Genomic DNA, 16,623 nt, shown 5'->3' with positions numbered 1-16,623 from the left:
GATGGTTATAGATATAAAAAGGCTATAGGTAGATAGAATGTGCTTAGGGTGCTTCTCTCTTCTATATTTTGACTGATTTGTGCTGATCTACTTGGAGATTTCCTTTGCGTAAGCAGTTACCCTTGTTTATAGACAGTTCAGTTGCTCTATGGCTCCTGGCAGAGGGATTATGGCTGGAGAACCACTGTGTTCCAGCAATCCATAGCTGTTAGAACTGTCCTTTGAGGTCATAGGCAAGTGGGTACAAGTTGGAGCTCAAACAATGAAGACCAAACTGGTCTACAAACTAGGGAGCTGCAAAGTTGCGGTATAAAGCCCCTATTAACTAACACACACACACACGTCCCGCACTGAGTGTAGCTTAGCTAAGAATCTGGGCTAGTTTTTCTGAAGGAGATATCAATTGTGATCATTGAGAGGGAGATGCACAGCTACAGGTTCATGCAAAGTTTTGAAGATATTACTCCTCCTCCCTATGCCAGTGGGTTTAACAAGGACAGAGCATTAATTATGCAGCCATATAGCTGATTGTAAAGTAAATATTTTTATAACAAATAAGAAACATCAGCTGGCATGCATCTTGCAGTCTAGATCATAATGTAGCTTTATAAACAAAATTACACACAATACTGGAATTGGTATTAAAAACCCAACCAAGTTGGGTCAAATAGTTGTAGTGTGTAACTTTCAGCCACAGAACTATTCCTTCAACAAAAGATCATGATGGGTTTTGCCTACCACCCTTAGCACCAGGGACTATGGCTGCACTACAGAGCTTACAGTGGTGCAGCTGCAACATGGCTAGTGCAGATGCTCTAAGATGACCGGAGAGAGCTCTCCCGTCGACTTAATTACTCCAGCCCCCGTGAGTGGTGGTAGCTATGTCGGTGGGAGAAGCTCTCCCACCAACATAGCGCAGTCCACACTGGCGCTTAGGTCAATATAACTCTTGCTTAGAGGGATGGCTTATGCATATCCCTGAATGACATAAATTGTACCCCCATAAATTGTATTGTAGACTTCCAAGGATGAATGTACTTAGCCTTGGGATTCTGATGACGGATAGGAGCCAAGAAAACTTGGTTCACAACTCCTCTTCCACCACCACCCCCTTACTTTTTTCTGCTTACAGTAATGCTTCCTTCCTTAGTCTCTGCCTCCCCTCCATTGCAATGCGCCCTTCCCAAAGCATCAGAATTGCCCCCGAAGTCTCCTGCTCTGCATCTGCCTTATTTCCCCCCCACACACTGCCTTCTTCCCAGCTAGTTGAACTCTTCAGCCATTTTTGGCACTCTCCCAGGTCTGATCAACTTCAACAACTCTCTAATATATGGGAGCTTATTTGCCCCCTGTTGCTTCCCAGTGGGACTCAGCAACAGCCAGTTTTCAGGGCATAGCAGGGATATGTGATGGAGGAAGGTTTCAGGCAGGTGGAGACTGGCTCTGCCAAGTACTTAGCCCTAGCTCCTCTTTCCCTTTGGCACAGTGCCCCTAGAGGTTGCCCCATGCTGCAGAAAGCTGCCTGGTCCTGGTGGTCAGAACTGTGTGAATCACTGAGTTTTTTGGTTCACTGGTTGTATCAAAAAATTGAAAAAAGAAATTGTTTGGAGTCAAACAAAGCGTTTTGTTTGACTCAAAATGAAATACTATTTTTTTGGTTTTTAAATCTTTTTCAAAAATAGAATTGTAGTAAAATGTGAAATGACAAGTCATTACATCACTGTCCCTATTTCAGATCAGTAGGGACTGGAAACGTTATGCTCTGATGGTGGCCTGTGTGATCTGCGCCATCTATTCAGTGGCATGTGTGAAATGTGATGGTGGTCTCAGTCCAGTATATTGGGACTAATATCTTATTAAAGAAACACCACCACAACTAGAACTAACTGGCATCCATCTTGGAATTCAACTGAATGTGTCTGAACTGGACCAACCCGATGAATTGGCTCATCCAGACCAGGGTGAGGGCATTATGGGTACAGTGTGCATTGTTGGTCCCTGTGCTGGTAAGATTCATTGTTACTGTCATTCTGATACCTTCTAAAGCATTCAAATTTGCCTTTTTAATAACCCTTGCACAGCCCACTTGAAGGCCACAGATTGGTAGCTCTTGGACTGTTCCCTCTCTGCCTTCCCAGGTGTTACCAGAACACTATATACAAGCAGGGTGTGTATAGTGAGCTATATATATAGTGAGCATCTATCGGCATATAAGATTTTGTGGCATTGTCTATAAATTAGCGGGTTTGATAATGTTGTTATGCAGAGCTAATGGCTTCCTGTGTACAGCTGTTACCATCAGAGGATCAGCTGGTGCCCTAAAAGAGAGTGGGATGATGCAGGGCCATGTTCCCCCCACCCTTGCACTGGTGCCCAGAGAGAAGGATCCGTTTGGAAGAGGAGTAAGCTGCATCTGATAATGGGCTGATACAATGTGCACACTATTGCTGAACATTCTGAACATAGTCCAGGATACGGTGATATTAGCCAAATCGGACTTTATATTCAAAGATTCTCATTATTGCCCAGAAGTGGTTAGATCTTTGGAATCCCAAGTACAATAACTATGGTCATATGGTTTCCTTTTTTATACTTAATTAGACTGACATAGAGTTTAACTGCTAGCAAATTAAATTGAGCCTTATTTTAGAAGGATATGGGGTAAGAATAAATACTTCCTAGAGTTCACTGCTTCTGCACTGGTTAACTGGGCTGCTATTGCCACCTGGTGGCTTTAAGGAAAGCCACATGAGCCATTATGATTGATCAGTTTTACTTTAATGTTCACAGTGTAGTTGCACCAGAGTGGATAGATACTTGACACCAATTACAAGCATCAGTTTGTGGGTATATAAATGTGTTCCTTTAATAGGCAAACACTTCCATTATATTTAATCCTGTGGGTTTAGGCTGGGTGCTGATAATATCTACAGTCAACCTGTCAATCTTTTTTAAAGTAATTTCAGATTCAAAGGAACAGCAAGTCTGGGAAAACTGGCTGGGATGTGGAAGAACTGACTCACGTGTGTTAATGTGTAATCAGCTGTTTTTTTAGCCTTTTAAAGTATTGAAAGGAACTAGCATGAACTTGATAGAGATCTGGCACATATCTGGACAAACAGGCTGGCTTAATTTTTTTTTTCCAGTAGAAGTAAACTTCGTCTCTACCCAAGGGCAATGTCCTTAGTTCTTTCTAGATACTGTCTATCAGTAAAAAAAACATTTTGCCCCTCTTTTAACAGTCTTCTTGGCAGAGATCTGCTCTTTCCCCTTTTGATACTGGCCATTTCTCTCTTTGACAACTGCAGCTGTTGTAACACTTTGCACAAGAAAGGAACTGTACATGAAAGGAAAAGATCCTCGGTGCCATACCCATTTCTGACCTGTCTAGTTACTAAATTCTAATTACAAAGTTGAAGCCAAGAGATCCTTGTCACTTTGCCATTGTGGCTGAAAAGCTGATACTTAATGGGCTTCCTGTCTTGTGGGGACAGCACTGACAATCTCCAAGAATTAGTGAACCCTCCAAGGGCCTCTGTTCCCCCCTCCATCCCAGGCTCAAATTACTAATGTCCTTTGAAGCTGAATGAGATTTTACCAGGTTGGATGGGGAGTAGTTCCATTCTATCAGTGTGAATTTGAGAGAAGCACCTCATGTACCTCATCGCCTTCTATGATGAGATTACTGGTTCTGTGGATGAAGGGAAAGCAGTGGATGTATTGTTTCTTGACTTTAGCAAAGCTTTTGACACGGTCTCCCACAGTATTCTTGTCAGCAAGTTAAAGAAGTATGGGCTGTCTAGTTGGCAGCCGGTGTCAAGTGGAGTGCCCCAGGGGTCGGTCCTGGGGCCGGTTTTGTTCAATATCTTCATAACACTGGTGTGGATTGCACTCTCAGCAAATTTGCGGATGATACTAAACTGGGAGGAGTGGTAGATACGCTGGAGGGCAGGGATAGGATACAGAGGGACCTAGACAAATTGGAGGATTGGGCCAAAAGAAAACTGATGAGGTTCAGTAAGGATAAGTGCAGGGTCCTGCACTTAGGAAGGAAGAACCCAATGCACAGCTACAGACTAGGGACCGAATGGCTAGGCAGCAGTTCTGCGGAAAAGGACCTAGGGGTTACAGTGGACGAGAAGCTGGATATGAGTCAGCAGTGTGCCCTTGTTGCCAAGAAGGCCAATGGCATTTTGGGATGTATAAGTAGGGGCATAGCGAGCAGATCGAGGGATGTGATCGTCCCCCTCTATTTGATATTGGTGAGGCCTCATCTGCAGTACTGTGTCCAGTTTTGGGCCCCACACTACAAGAAGGATGTGGATAAATTGGAGAGAGTCCAGCGAAGGGCAACAAAAATGATTAGGGGCCTGGAACACATGACTTATGAGGAGAGGCTGAGGGAACTGGGATTGTTTAGTCTGCAGAAGAGAAGAATGAGGGGGGATTTGATAGCTGCTTTCAACTACCTGAGAGGTGGTTCTAGACTATTCTCAGTGGTTGAAGAGGACAGGACAAGGAGTAATGGTCTCAAGTTGCAGTGGGGAGGTTTAGGTTGGATATTAGGAAAAACTTTTTCACTAGGAGGGTGGTGAAACACTGGAATGCGTTACCTAGGGAGGTGGTAGAATCTCCTTCCTTAGAAGTTTTTAAGGTCAGGCTTGACAAAGCCCTGGCTGGGATGATTTAATTGGGGATTGGTCCTGCTTTGAGCAGGGGGTTGGACTAGATGACCTCCTGAGGTCCCTTCCAACCCTGATATTCTATGATTCTATGTAGGCCAACTAGTGTTAGAATTATGCCAGTTGATCCTGGTAATTCAAGGAGTCCTCTTATAATGGGCAGCGAGACTGACTGAAGATTTTGGCAGCTGAATTTTGGTTCTAGGTTAAGACTGTATATAGTTTGTCCCTAAGATGCACCTGTACCAATGGTTGCTTTCGAACAAATCCACAGCACTCTGAGGTTAGGGGGAAAAATCCCCTTTGTGTTTATTATTGCAAAATTTCATGGTGGTTTTATTATGGTGGTTCCTGTGGTGAAACTGGTACTAGTCACTGCTGGAGATGGGACATGAGTCTAGATGGACCATTGGTGTATAGTATGGCAACTTCTGTGTTCCCACGATGTACCTCAGGTACATTTGTTCAGTTCCAGATAAAGAACTGAACAGGGCTGCCCAGCTGTTGCTTTTAGCCCTTTGGTTCCCAGTATAATACCTGTGACCTGAAAGTCTATCACCTGTTAGTTAGTGTTTGCAAAATACATCTATGGATTGCCTTCTTACCTTTTGGATGTAGCTCAAGAAGACTTTTTGGGGAAAATTCTGCATATTAAGCATTGTTTCTCAAAGGTTTCACAGTAGGCGATCTAAATATCAGACACTTTTTTCTTTCTGCATATCATCCAGTACTCCTGTGTGAAGTAGGGCACTCTTGTTCCTGTAGGAAACTGGAGGAGGTTTCCTCCTGAATTTGGAGGAGATGGAGTGTAGCTCCATGATTCCTGGCTTGAGAAAATAACCTGCACTCATTCCAATCGATTATTTCACAGCTGTTGATATTATAATTGCAAATGTAAAGTGGAAAAAATATCCCCACAGGACTCAGGTACATAGCATGTGAACTCTGAGATAGAACTCATTGCTGTCCCATAACTTGAGACATTGCTATATAATGGGCACAGGCTGGAGTTGTCTGCTTGTTTACATTAAGGATGGGAGTTTCAAAAGCGCTAACTTCCCCTTGAAGTCAGTGGGAACAAAGTGAGGACAACACTGAGTGCTTTTGAAAATTCTACTGTTAACTGATATTGTTTTATCTGCTTTAATACTGGTAATTATTTGCTTCATCAAATACCTAATCTTCTAATTGCAAAATACCATTAGACCACAAGTACTTGCTGTTTTGTTTGAAAACAGAAAAATGAATACCGTATGTCTGAGATCGAAAGGTGCCCTTTCTAATGTAATGCATGAAAACTGTCACATGATGTAATGTATTATAACTTGATGTCAGCCAGCCTTGGAAGCTGACAACAAACCGTATTTTGGTGGCATGTGGAAGCAAACTTAACATATATCTCTTGACTCACTTCAGAGTAGTGTGGTTCAGTACCATTAGCAGAGCAAATTTGATTTTCATAAGTGATTAGTGTCTGATCTTAATTAAGTTAGTGGATGATTATCAAATTATGAGTTTTTGTACTTAACATTAATTGCCTCTTAGTTATCCTTTTAATTTAGACAAAACTTTATTGCAGTATATTGAGTAGAAGAATGTAGATAAACTGTAAAGTTATAAAAATCTACTCTGCAGTCTAACCTATAGGTTGTCAGGTCCTACAAACTGCATGTATGTTCTGCAGTAACCTTTTCAGTGAAGTACAATGTAGGTTACTATGTGTGGGGCTTCTAAAGACAGCACCTTAAACACTAAGGTGCTCTTTGTTCTGTATTGACATTAAAGTTCCCTGTGCAATTTTTGTAGGGGTTTGGTCAAAATTTCTCCTTCCTTCTGTTGCACTGTGGTCTAGTTAGCTGCCAGTCTTTACCCTCTGATTCAATAGTGAGGCATATATGGTCAAGTGTATGTTGGTGTAGTAATTCCATTGAAGTCAACAGGGTTTTTCCAGGAATTTAGCCCAGAGTTTGTACAGCATTTTTTGATCCTTGAGAATGAAGGGCTCCATTTTAATGGAAAATAATATTGCCTTTATTGTTATACCATTACCCACATTCAGTCCATCAAAAATGATCTTCCTCAAAGATGGCCCAGAGATGTTTCAAAGGAGGTGACAGATCCTATGACGCCTCAAGGATGGTGTCAGTGGAACAAGCATAACAGTTTGAAACATTTTTGGCACCTGAGCAGGACACTGGTTTCTAGTGGCTGAGCAAAATCTCAGTACACAGAAGAACAGAGATACATAGTGGGAGTCAACACATGACTACCATGAGACAATTGCTTGGGACCACTTATGGCAGTAATCACCCTTTGATTAAATTTCTTCCTTATTTTTGTTAATTAGTCTTTCTCCAATTTCCCTGTTCCTTAACATGCTAAACACCTGATTTTGTAGGACCTGAAATGTTTCTGCATAGAATGCTTCACATTAGAATTCACTTCCTCCACAAATGTTAAATGTTATTTTTATTTTGTTGTTCTGAACAAGGTTCACAATATATTATTCAGTGTAAGAGGCTGTTTTGACTAGATGGCATAGTTACTCCTTAACTTTCTGCCCTTTGTAGTTAAGCAGTAGTCACAGTTTCACCAAAAAACAACCACAGCATCAGGAAACAGAGCAGCCACTCTGTCCACGTGTGTGTACGTACTACTTGAATTAGTAACATTTCCTGTAATGGAAGCCAACAGTAATTCTCATCTGTAGTCTCTTTTCTTCCAGCCCAGGTTTGCCTGTTCCCTGCAGTACCTGAAAATTAATTGGGTCGTGATAATACAACACATGCTGTTTACAGTGGGCCCAGATTGTAACATGTAATTATAATGGACCAAAGCAAACATATTAAATTTGATACAAATTTCTCTCAGCAGAAATGTTGCTTGTAATGAACACTTCCTTGTCTTTTATGGGGCATTGCTAGTGCACCAGAGGGAAGTGAGGGTAGAAGCATTGGAGAGAGTTGGCAAGTGAGTGGAAGGGGCTGAATAGGTTTTCTTTCCCATGGAATACTTCTCGGCACAAGCTGTGTAAACTTTCTCTATCCAAACAAATGTTCCAGAAGACAGGGGATGTGATCCTGCAAATGGCTACTCTCGTGACTAGAAGCTATTTGTGTGAATAAAATGTTTGCAGGATTGTGCCCCAAAGACTATACAAGCTCTCTGAAATGCTTACACTAACAACTGCCTTTGTTCTGTTATCCAGGAGCCTCAACAAACGGTATTATTAAATCCAAGCTCTGATCACATACTCTGTTCTCTCATTCAGTCCATGTGTTCTGCTCCCTCTGGCTACAACAGTCAAAAGGTGGGGGAACAGATATATCCGTTAGAGCTGGCAATGCAATGTGCATTTTTAGCTTCCTATTATAGGCTGTATGAGAGTATGTGGCTTCTCAGATGGATTATTGTTAAAGCTAAATGGCAGGCAGTGGAATAAAGGCACTGATGAAACAAAATAAGAACTCTCCTGATGATCTAATTCTGTGAATCACGAATACTGAAAGCCTAGGATGAGGTATTTAACTGAGCTGTCAGTCATAAATAAAAGTAGATTGGAATAAACTTACATAAGCATACTTTTTATTGTACTTGCTCCTTAAGTTTCAAACTATCCAATGTAATCTTCTTAAGGGAACAATATCTGACCTAAATGTTTCAGATGAAGACTGCAGTTAGCATGATGGCAAAGCTTCGATCTCCAGCTCATGTAATCTTATCTGCATGTTTCAACTTAACCAAAGAGAGCCTTAACTTTGTATTGTACAGGAAAACCCTGCATCTGTAAGGAAAGTATGGTGGTGCACTTCCAAAGTAGTGCCTGGAATATATTTTTTGGAAGCAGTCCCTAGGCAGATGTGTTATTCTTTTCCTAGCCCTCCTCCCTCACCCCTTAGCACTGTGAGTTTTATGAATCAAAACACAAGGTTCGCAAAAATCTTTCAAGTGTAATTTTGAAGAATGTTTTCCACATATCTGTGGGTTTGAGGAAATTGTGTTATGTCCTGTCAGAAATTTTCTCTGTGTGTTGGTGGATCAGATATGGGAATGAGAGTTTGTGGAAAACTCCTGCTCCTGGATTAGATATTCATAGCATAGGCAACTCCATGGGGGCTCTGGGGCTCAAGCACCCACAGAAAAAACATAGGGGCTGCTCAGCACCTACCAGCCACAACTATTTGGTGGGGCCACCAATCAGCTGTTCCATGGGGCTGCCAATCAGCTGTTTGGCAGCTGGCTAGAGATGCTAGAGGGAGGGTGGAGAGCAGCGGGTGGGCTGGGGGCCGATTGGGAAGAGGTGGAGCAAGGGTGGAGTCTTGGGGGAGCGCACGGAGTAGGGCAGGAAGAGGTGGAGTGAGGGCAGGGCCTCAGGAGAGGGGGCAGAGTGGGGCGGAGCATCCAGGGAAAAATAAAAGTTGGCACCTGTGATTCATAGGATAAATAAAACAACGCTAGACTGCCTCAAGAGACAGATATTAATGGGATGATCTTATGTACACATGTATAGTGTTCAATTTTTACTAATTCTTTACTGAAGTGCAATAATAGTAATGATTCTGGACCTGTGATTCCCGTGTCAATCTGGTCCATATTGGTTTTAACTCTCACTTCTCACAAGCAGGAAAATTTTGGAAACTAGTTATTTCTTCACCTGCTGGAAGTGAGGAGCGGTATCTCTGCAGTGCAGATGGGTGAGTTACAATTCTGACTTCCATGTGTGTTGCTAAAACCTTTTTCTCACTTGAGCTGGACTGAAGTTGCCTCTGTCTAGTTTAGAATTGTTCCTGTAAGGTTGTCACCCATTCCAATTTGCATGTGTCCTCAGATAGCAGTTCTAAAATATCTTTGGAGTTGACATAACTTCTGTAAGTATAGCGGTGCTATGCCCCGACATGGTGATGGAAAATCACAGTGGTCCCAAACAGCGAATTTCAAAAATTGGCATCCCTCACTGAGAGCATTTTATGGTGCATTATGACTGTTTGCACTGGTAAATGGAGCTGAAGTATGTAAATCTCAGGCAAATAGTGTTAGTGATCTACTTGGTGTTGGCTACACAGTCCACCTTCGTGCCCCAAACTTCACCGTCCTGGAATTCGAAAGATTTTTATCCCATGCCGGGGTTCTGCACCTCCATCATGCCTGTCCCCAAGTGGAGCAGAATTCCTATTGCCTTTTGTTGGTAAGTCCTCTGCCCTCTTTGCCTTTTCCTCGGCGGAGAAAAGGCTGTGGGCTTCTGTCTGCACACTCAGAAGACTTGCTGTATCTTCTCTGCACTTGTTGCTGTTTAGCTTCATCTTCTCAGCATAGCATCTTCTAGCTATGTTCTCAGTCTGCACTGGCTGCTTTTTGGTGTTGCATTTAGTGGGGTTTTGAGACAGCTTTTTTATTTAACTGAATCCCCTCTGGAGAACTTCTGCAGGTTTTTCAGAACCTTGTGGACTGTTTTTGGAGAACAATGTATATTTCCCATATTCATTCTTTTAAATGTCCTCTTACCTCTTCACTGCCCATCATCTTCAACCTCCCAAGAATTCTATACTTTGGAAAGGTCCAAATAATAATTTCTAAGTCCCTCCATCTCTAATATTTAGCAAAGTTCTAGCGCACAAAACTTAGCCCAAAGAGGTAGCACCTTAGTACTCTGTATTCACAAAGCAAATGGAGAAATCAAAGGAGATTGAACAGATAATCTGTTTTAAAATATAAAATAGCCTGCCCCTGAAGTTTTAGAGTGAATTGGGTGTATTTCAGTTCTTCCCAGGCTTGAGAATTAAGCTTAGTACTTAGCATTTGAACAGGCACACTTTGAAGTTAATGACCATTTCAGACTGTGTGGCTATTTTGAAGATGGGGATCTTGGTAGTTAACACTGAGACGATTACCATTGTGTTCACCCTTTGACAAAGCTTTCCTGCCAAATTGAGTAAAACTGCAATCCTTTCCACAAGGAAGGCAATCTAATAGAGACAGGAAGACAGCCTCTTCTCACATGGAGTCCATGGAATATAGCAGAATCTTGTGAAAAGCTGCAAGCCAGTAGATTCCAGAGATTTATACTGACCCTTATAGTGTCAGAGTTAAAGACTTTGACTAGAAGGGACCACCAGATCATCTAGTCATCACAAGCCATCAACACCATCCTGCACCCACACACTAAACCCAACAGTTGAAATTAGTCCGAAGTATTGCAGCCCACAGGAGACTAGACTATTATGTGCCACAGTTGTTGTAACGGGTTTGGGGGATTTCCCCCTGCTCGAACTTCCCCTCTAAGCTTTCAAACAATGCTGTGACACACTTAGAAAAGAGCCAGTTTTTGTAGTGCTCCCCCTCCACACCCAAAAAGCTGGGCACTTGCAATGAAAGTTAATATGGACAGTGCTTTCCACCTTACATGTTTGTAAAAGTAGAATTAGAGTAACAGTGAAGGATTAAAAAAATTAAAATATATAGATTTCATTTGCTAAAACTTTAGTTTTATATGGGGGAGGGTGGGGGAAAGAATTGCATCTAGGGTATAATTATTTTTACAAAGTACAGATTTACTATAACAGCCATATTCAGATTAAAGATCCCACCTTGTACATTGGCAATAAAGTTTCTGAAGATTCATATGCTTAGTAAAAAAGCCTACAGTGGCCTGTTTTTCAGTAGTGAATGTTGTGGCAAGAGTCAGTGGACTGGAGTTGGGAGCCAGGCTAGCCCCAGAGAACAGGAGTTGCCACTGTGGGGTGAATGTAGGCGTGCGGGGTCTTCCACCCCAAATCTCCCTGAAATTAATTTGAAAATGTTGGTCAGCGTTCCAGTGGGCTGCACACGCAGCTGACAGTGAGGAAGAAATCTTTCCTTCAGGCTGCTGATCGTCTTCATACCACACTGTGGCTGCTATAGAGTCCTGACGCTGCTATCCCACCTCACCACTATCTACCTCCTTGCTCTTTGGTGGGTGATGGCCAGGGCATGTCCATAGCTCCAGCACTGTCACCCTGCCCCAATTCCTTGCATATGGCCAAACAGGATGCTTTAGTGAAGTCAGATTCATAGTTTGCACCCCTTTCACAGCCTCCCATGCAAGAGAACTCCATCAGTTTCTGAATGTAGGGACCTCGATATTACAGTGTGACAGGAAGGATTTGCCCTTTAATTACATTGCAGCCATGTGTGTGTTTCAGGACCTTTTTTCCAGTATAAAATGAGTGGATAAGTTAGAGGAAACAGAAGAAGAAAACCGGGAAAACTGAATGGCTGTTGTAGGAGTCGGGTTTTTTCTCTTAACCTTTTGCCCTTTGGTCCAAGGCCCTTTCTTATGAACTCCAGTCTGACTCTTAAGTTCATAAAAAGTTACGCTTATTAGCCGTTCTTACTGCCATACGTGTGTGAGAGAGAGAGAGCGCAGTTCTTACCGTCATCACCATAGAGCAGCCTCAGCGTCACAAACCCACAGTACAGCATAAAGCTGTATTCTGGATGCCATGACATTCCCCATTGAAATAAACCTTTCACTGAAAGGAAAATACCTTTCCAGCCCTTCTCGTTGGGAAGATAACAGCTGTAGACAGCTGCTGTCATTATTTTTCTTGAATGGGGAATGTAGAAATCAGGACCTTTCCCAGGAGATTGTGTTAATTATTTGTTTTATTGAGTTTCTAAAGATGACATTTTAAAATGTATTGTCACAGAACATAAATGCTGACTTGGACAATAGATGTAGCCTGGAGAACTTACAAAAAAAATTGAATTATGGCCTAAATCCTCCTACTCTTCTGACTTTATCCTTTGCACATCCAAATTAGTGGGTATTTTGCCAGTGAGTAGAATGGGAGCAGAACTGGGCCCTGGAGCAGTATCAGGGCTTATTTCAGTGTTGCCAGCTCTAATGATTTTTTCATGAGTCTCATGATAATTATTGTTTTCCTTAAAGCCCCAGCTGCTGGAGTCATGTGGATATGTGATGATTTCAGCCTTTGTTCTTAAAGAAAAGGTAAGTTTCTAGCCCTCGTGGCAGTGTGGAGAAAGCTTCAAAATATGACCCAGGTGAATCCAAAATGCTCAAAAAGCAGAAGGCAAATTAAAAGAACAAATTTGGGCTGTCAAGTGATTAAAAAAATTAATTGCAATTAATTGCGCAATTAAAAAAATGATTCGCAATTAATCGCACTGTTAAACCATAATAGAATACCATTTATTTAAATATTTTTGGATGTTTTCTACATTTTCAAGTATATTGATTTCAATTACAACACAGAACATAAAGTGTACAGTGTTCACTTTATTTTTGATTACAAATATTTGTGCTGTAAAAACAAAAGAAAGAGTATTTTTCAATTCACCTCATACAAGTACTGTAGTGCAATCTCTTTATCATGAAAGTTGAGCTTACAAATTATGTCCAAAAAAAACCCTGTGATCAAAACCAAAACAATGTAAAACTTTAGAGCCTACAAGTCCACTCAGTCCTACTTCTTGTTCAGCCAGTCACTCAGACAAACAAGTTTGTTTACATTTGCGGGAGATAATGCTGCCCACTTCTGGTTTACAATGTCACCTGAAAGTGAGAACACTGAGAACAAGATATTTACATGCCAGATGTGCTAAAGATTCATACTCCATGATGTCCCTTCACGCTTCAACCACCATTCCAGAAGACATGCGTCCATGCTGATAAGGGGTTCTGCTCGATAACGGTCCAAATCAGTGCAGACTGGCGCATTTTTACTTTCCTCATCTGAGTCAGATGGCACCAGCAGAAGGTTGATTTTCTTTTTCGGTGGTTTGGGTTCTGTAGTTTCCACATCGGAGCGTTGCTCTTTTAAGACTTCTGAAAGCATGCTCCACACCTCGTCCCTCTCAAATTTTGGAAGGCACTTCAGATTCTTAAACCTTGGGTTGAGTGCTGTAGCTATCTTTAGAAATCTCACATTGGTACCTTCTTTGCGTTTTGTCAAATCTGCAGTGAAAGTGTTAAACGAACAACATGTCCTGGGTCATCGTCCTAGACTGCTATAACATAAAATATATGGCAGAATGCAGGTAAAACAGAGCAGGAGACATAGTATTCTCCCTCAAGGAGTTCAGTCAAAAATGTAATAACACATTATATTTTTAATGAGCGTCATCTGTATGGAAGCATGTCCTCTGGAATGGTGACCGAAGCATGAGGGGGCATATGAATGTTTAGCATATCTGGCATGTAAACACCTTGCAATGCCGGCTACACAAGTCCCATGCGAATGCCTGTTCTCACTATCTGGTGACATTGTAAATAAGAAGTGGTCAGCATTATCTCCCGTAAATGCAAATAAACTTGTTTGTCTTAGCAATGGGCTGAACAAGAAGTAGAACTGAGTGGACGACGGGAGACAGATAGCTCAATGGTTTGAGAATTGGCCTGCTAAACCCAGGGTTCAATCCTTGAGGGAGCCATTTGGGATTTGGGGCAAAAATTGGGGATTGGTCCTGCTTTGAGCAGGGGGTTGCACTAGATGACCTCCTGAGGTCCCTTCCAACCCTGGTATTCTAACGATTCTATAACTTGTAGGCTCTAAAGTTTTACATTGTTTGTTTTGTTTTTGAGTGCAGTTACGTAAAAAAAAATCGACATTTGTATGTTGCACTTTCACGATAAAGAGATTGCATTATGGTACTTGTATGAGGTGAATTGAAAAATACTATTTCTTTTATCACTTTTACAGTGCAAATATTTATAATAAAAATAATAAAGTGAGCACTGCACACTTTGTATTCTGGGTTGTAATTGAAATAAATATATTTGAAAATGTAGAAAAATATCCACAAATATTTAATAAATTTCAATTGTTATTCTATTGTTTAACAGTGCAATTAAAACTGCAATTAATGACGATTAATTTTTTCGTTAATTGCATGAATTAATTGCAATTAATCAACAGTCCTAGAACAAATCTATTATTTTTACATAATCTCATGATTTTAGTCAATATCATGATTTTTTTGTGAGGCTGACTCATGAGTTTTGAACATTTGGTGTTGACAATACTGTTCTCCTGATCTTGCCAAAAGAAGGGTATAGGATGAGTAACTCCACTAACATCAATGGAGTTACACTGATGTTAAAGTGATTAGTGATATCAGAATTAGGTCACTGACTTCAGAGGGACAACTCATGTGAGTAAGACCAGCAGGAGTTTGCTCTATGTATTACAGTATTTTAAAATTTTTATTTAGTTAGTGTGTTAAAACAACTTATAAGAGTCTTATACATGCCACACAGGGCATACTGGGATATGGGAGTCAGAAGAGAAAGAAGTTTAGGGTTGCAGGTCTAAAAATGGATGAGAACCCCTATCAAAGAATTTTGTGTTAGTGATTAATATGCTGAGCTAAACTATTGAAAGATTGACCTATTAATCACAACAAATCCAGCTCCTGATGTGAATTTAAAATACTGATTATGTGGGGTTGTTTTTTGTTTTCTGTAAGTTCCTCTTACTGAGCTCATTGCATACCATTTCACCTCAAGCAGAAAAACCAGGCACCTTGAGAAGTAGGGAACATCAGCTTCTTTTGTTGTGGTTTCCATAGGGAGTCCGTGCATCTGTGTTTACTCTTTTGTAAAGGCAAAAGATTCCAATCATAAGGCAAATGAATCCCTGCCAGCTGGAAAACTTTGAAAAAAAATTCAGTGTATTGCTTCAGTCCATCAGTTGGACAGACATCTCTGTTTTGAAGATCACTAAAACCATAGGTCATCTTTGGTGGTTGGAGTCATGGGCTTTGCCTTTGTTGCTTTGCCAACCCCTTGATTGACCCAAAAGGGAGCATGTTGTGCTTAGACAAATTTGGCCTGTATAAACTTTCAGAGGCTTGTCTTTTCTGTCTGTTGTTTTCACATGAATATCTTAGTAACATACGAGACTTGTTTTTGACAAAATTCTGGGGTTTTCTTATTTATCTAACTTTTGATATACAAAAAATATAAAATTAGTACCACAGTTACAGCGCAATACAATGCAGGACACTCAAAGCATGATTTAACACTTTGTCCTTATACCTGCTGAGTTGCATGTGAGTATTACTAGGGCCTGTTCCTTATGGGAGGGTCTTTCATATCCAAGATCTATATAACTGCTGCAGTACCTATTTTGTTCTTATCTATCTGTTTCTTATGCCATGCCTATCAGTGTGGCATCAGAGTGTCTGCACATAATAGAGAATGGAAATTTTTTGCAAAGCCTTAAATGTATACAATTATACAGATCTGATTCTCTGCTGTCTTGCACCTTTGGAGTCATTAGCTGTGCAAAGTAGTGTAAAAATATCTATCCAGTCCAAATGGTGTGTACATTTTGCACTCACTTTGTAGAAAGTGCAAGGCAAGGGAGAGTCAGACTCAATATGTTTTAAGTATATTTCTTTGTCAATTGTAATTTTTAATGCTTATTTTAAGGTAAGTGCTGGGGAGATCGGGAAGCTTTATCATATCTTGGGTAAATAGCTAATTAGGCAAAGAAGACATTAGTAATACTTACCCAAGAAACATGAAGGGCACAATTAGGAAAAATATTACTAGCACTATTTACCTGAGAGTCAGCTTGGTGACTTAAGTGAATACAAAATTAAACCAAACCCAAAGCATCATTCACTCCAGGTACTCCCTTTGGGGTATCCTTGAAATTACCCAGTGAATAAACTCCTGGTTATATATAATTGTAATAATTAATGAAAAATGTTATATATATGCATAGCATCCAAGTTTAAGCCTGAATTTCTGTTTTTCTCTGGGTTCCTCAAACTATTATGAATGTGGATCAGGGAATTTTTGAACTATTACCTAGTACTGACTAGAACTTAATAGATTGTTTCCTGAACACTTCTAGGGTGACCAGATATCCTGATTTTATAGGGACAGTCCCAATATTTGGGGCTTTTTCTTATATAGGCACCTATTAACCCCTGC

At 40.9% G+C, this 16,623-nt stretch overlaps 1 protein-coding gene across 6 annotated transcripts in view; it reads left to right on the top strand.

Annotated features, from left to right (window-relative positions):
• NAV2 (neuron navigator 2) overlaps positions 1 to 16,623 on the top strand; it is a 679,973-nt gene that overhangs the window by 346,935 nt on the left and 316,415 nt on the right. The window contains exon 1 of one of the 6 annotated variants that reach the window (XM_073347853.1): positions 12,614 to 12,669. The exons of the other annotated variants lie outside the window; for them this stretch is intronic. Coding sequence (XP_073203954.1) covers positions 12,640 to 12,669 — 30 coding nt within the window. The 5' untranslated portion in view covers positions 12,614 to 12,639. Of the gene's footprint in view, positions 1 to 12,613; positions 12,670 to 16,623 lie in introns of those variants that run through there. 6 annotated transcript variants of the gene reach the window in all.

The sequence above is a fragment of the Lepidochelys kempii genome, chromosome 6 (assembly GCF_965140265.1).
Source record: "Lepidochelys kempii isolate rLepKem1 chromosome 6, rLepKem1.hap2, whole genome shotgun sequence".
Lineage (NCBI taxonomy): Eukaryota > Metazoa > Chordata > Testudines > Cheloniidae > Lepidochelys > Lepidochelys kempii.
This window is presented reverse-complemented; position numbering and strand designations above follow the sequence as displayed.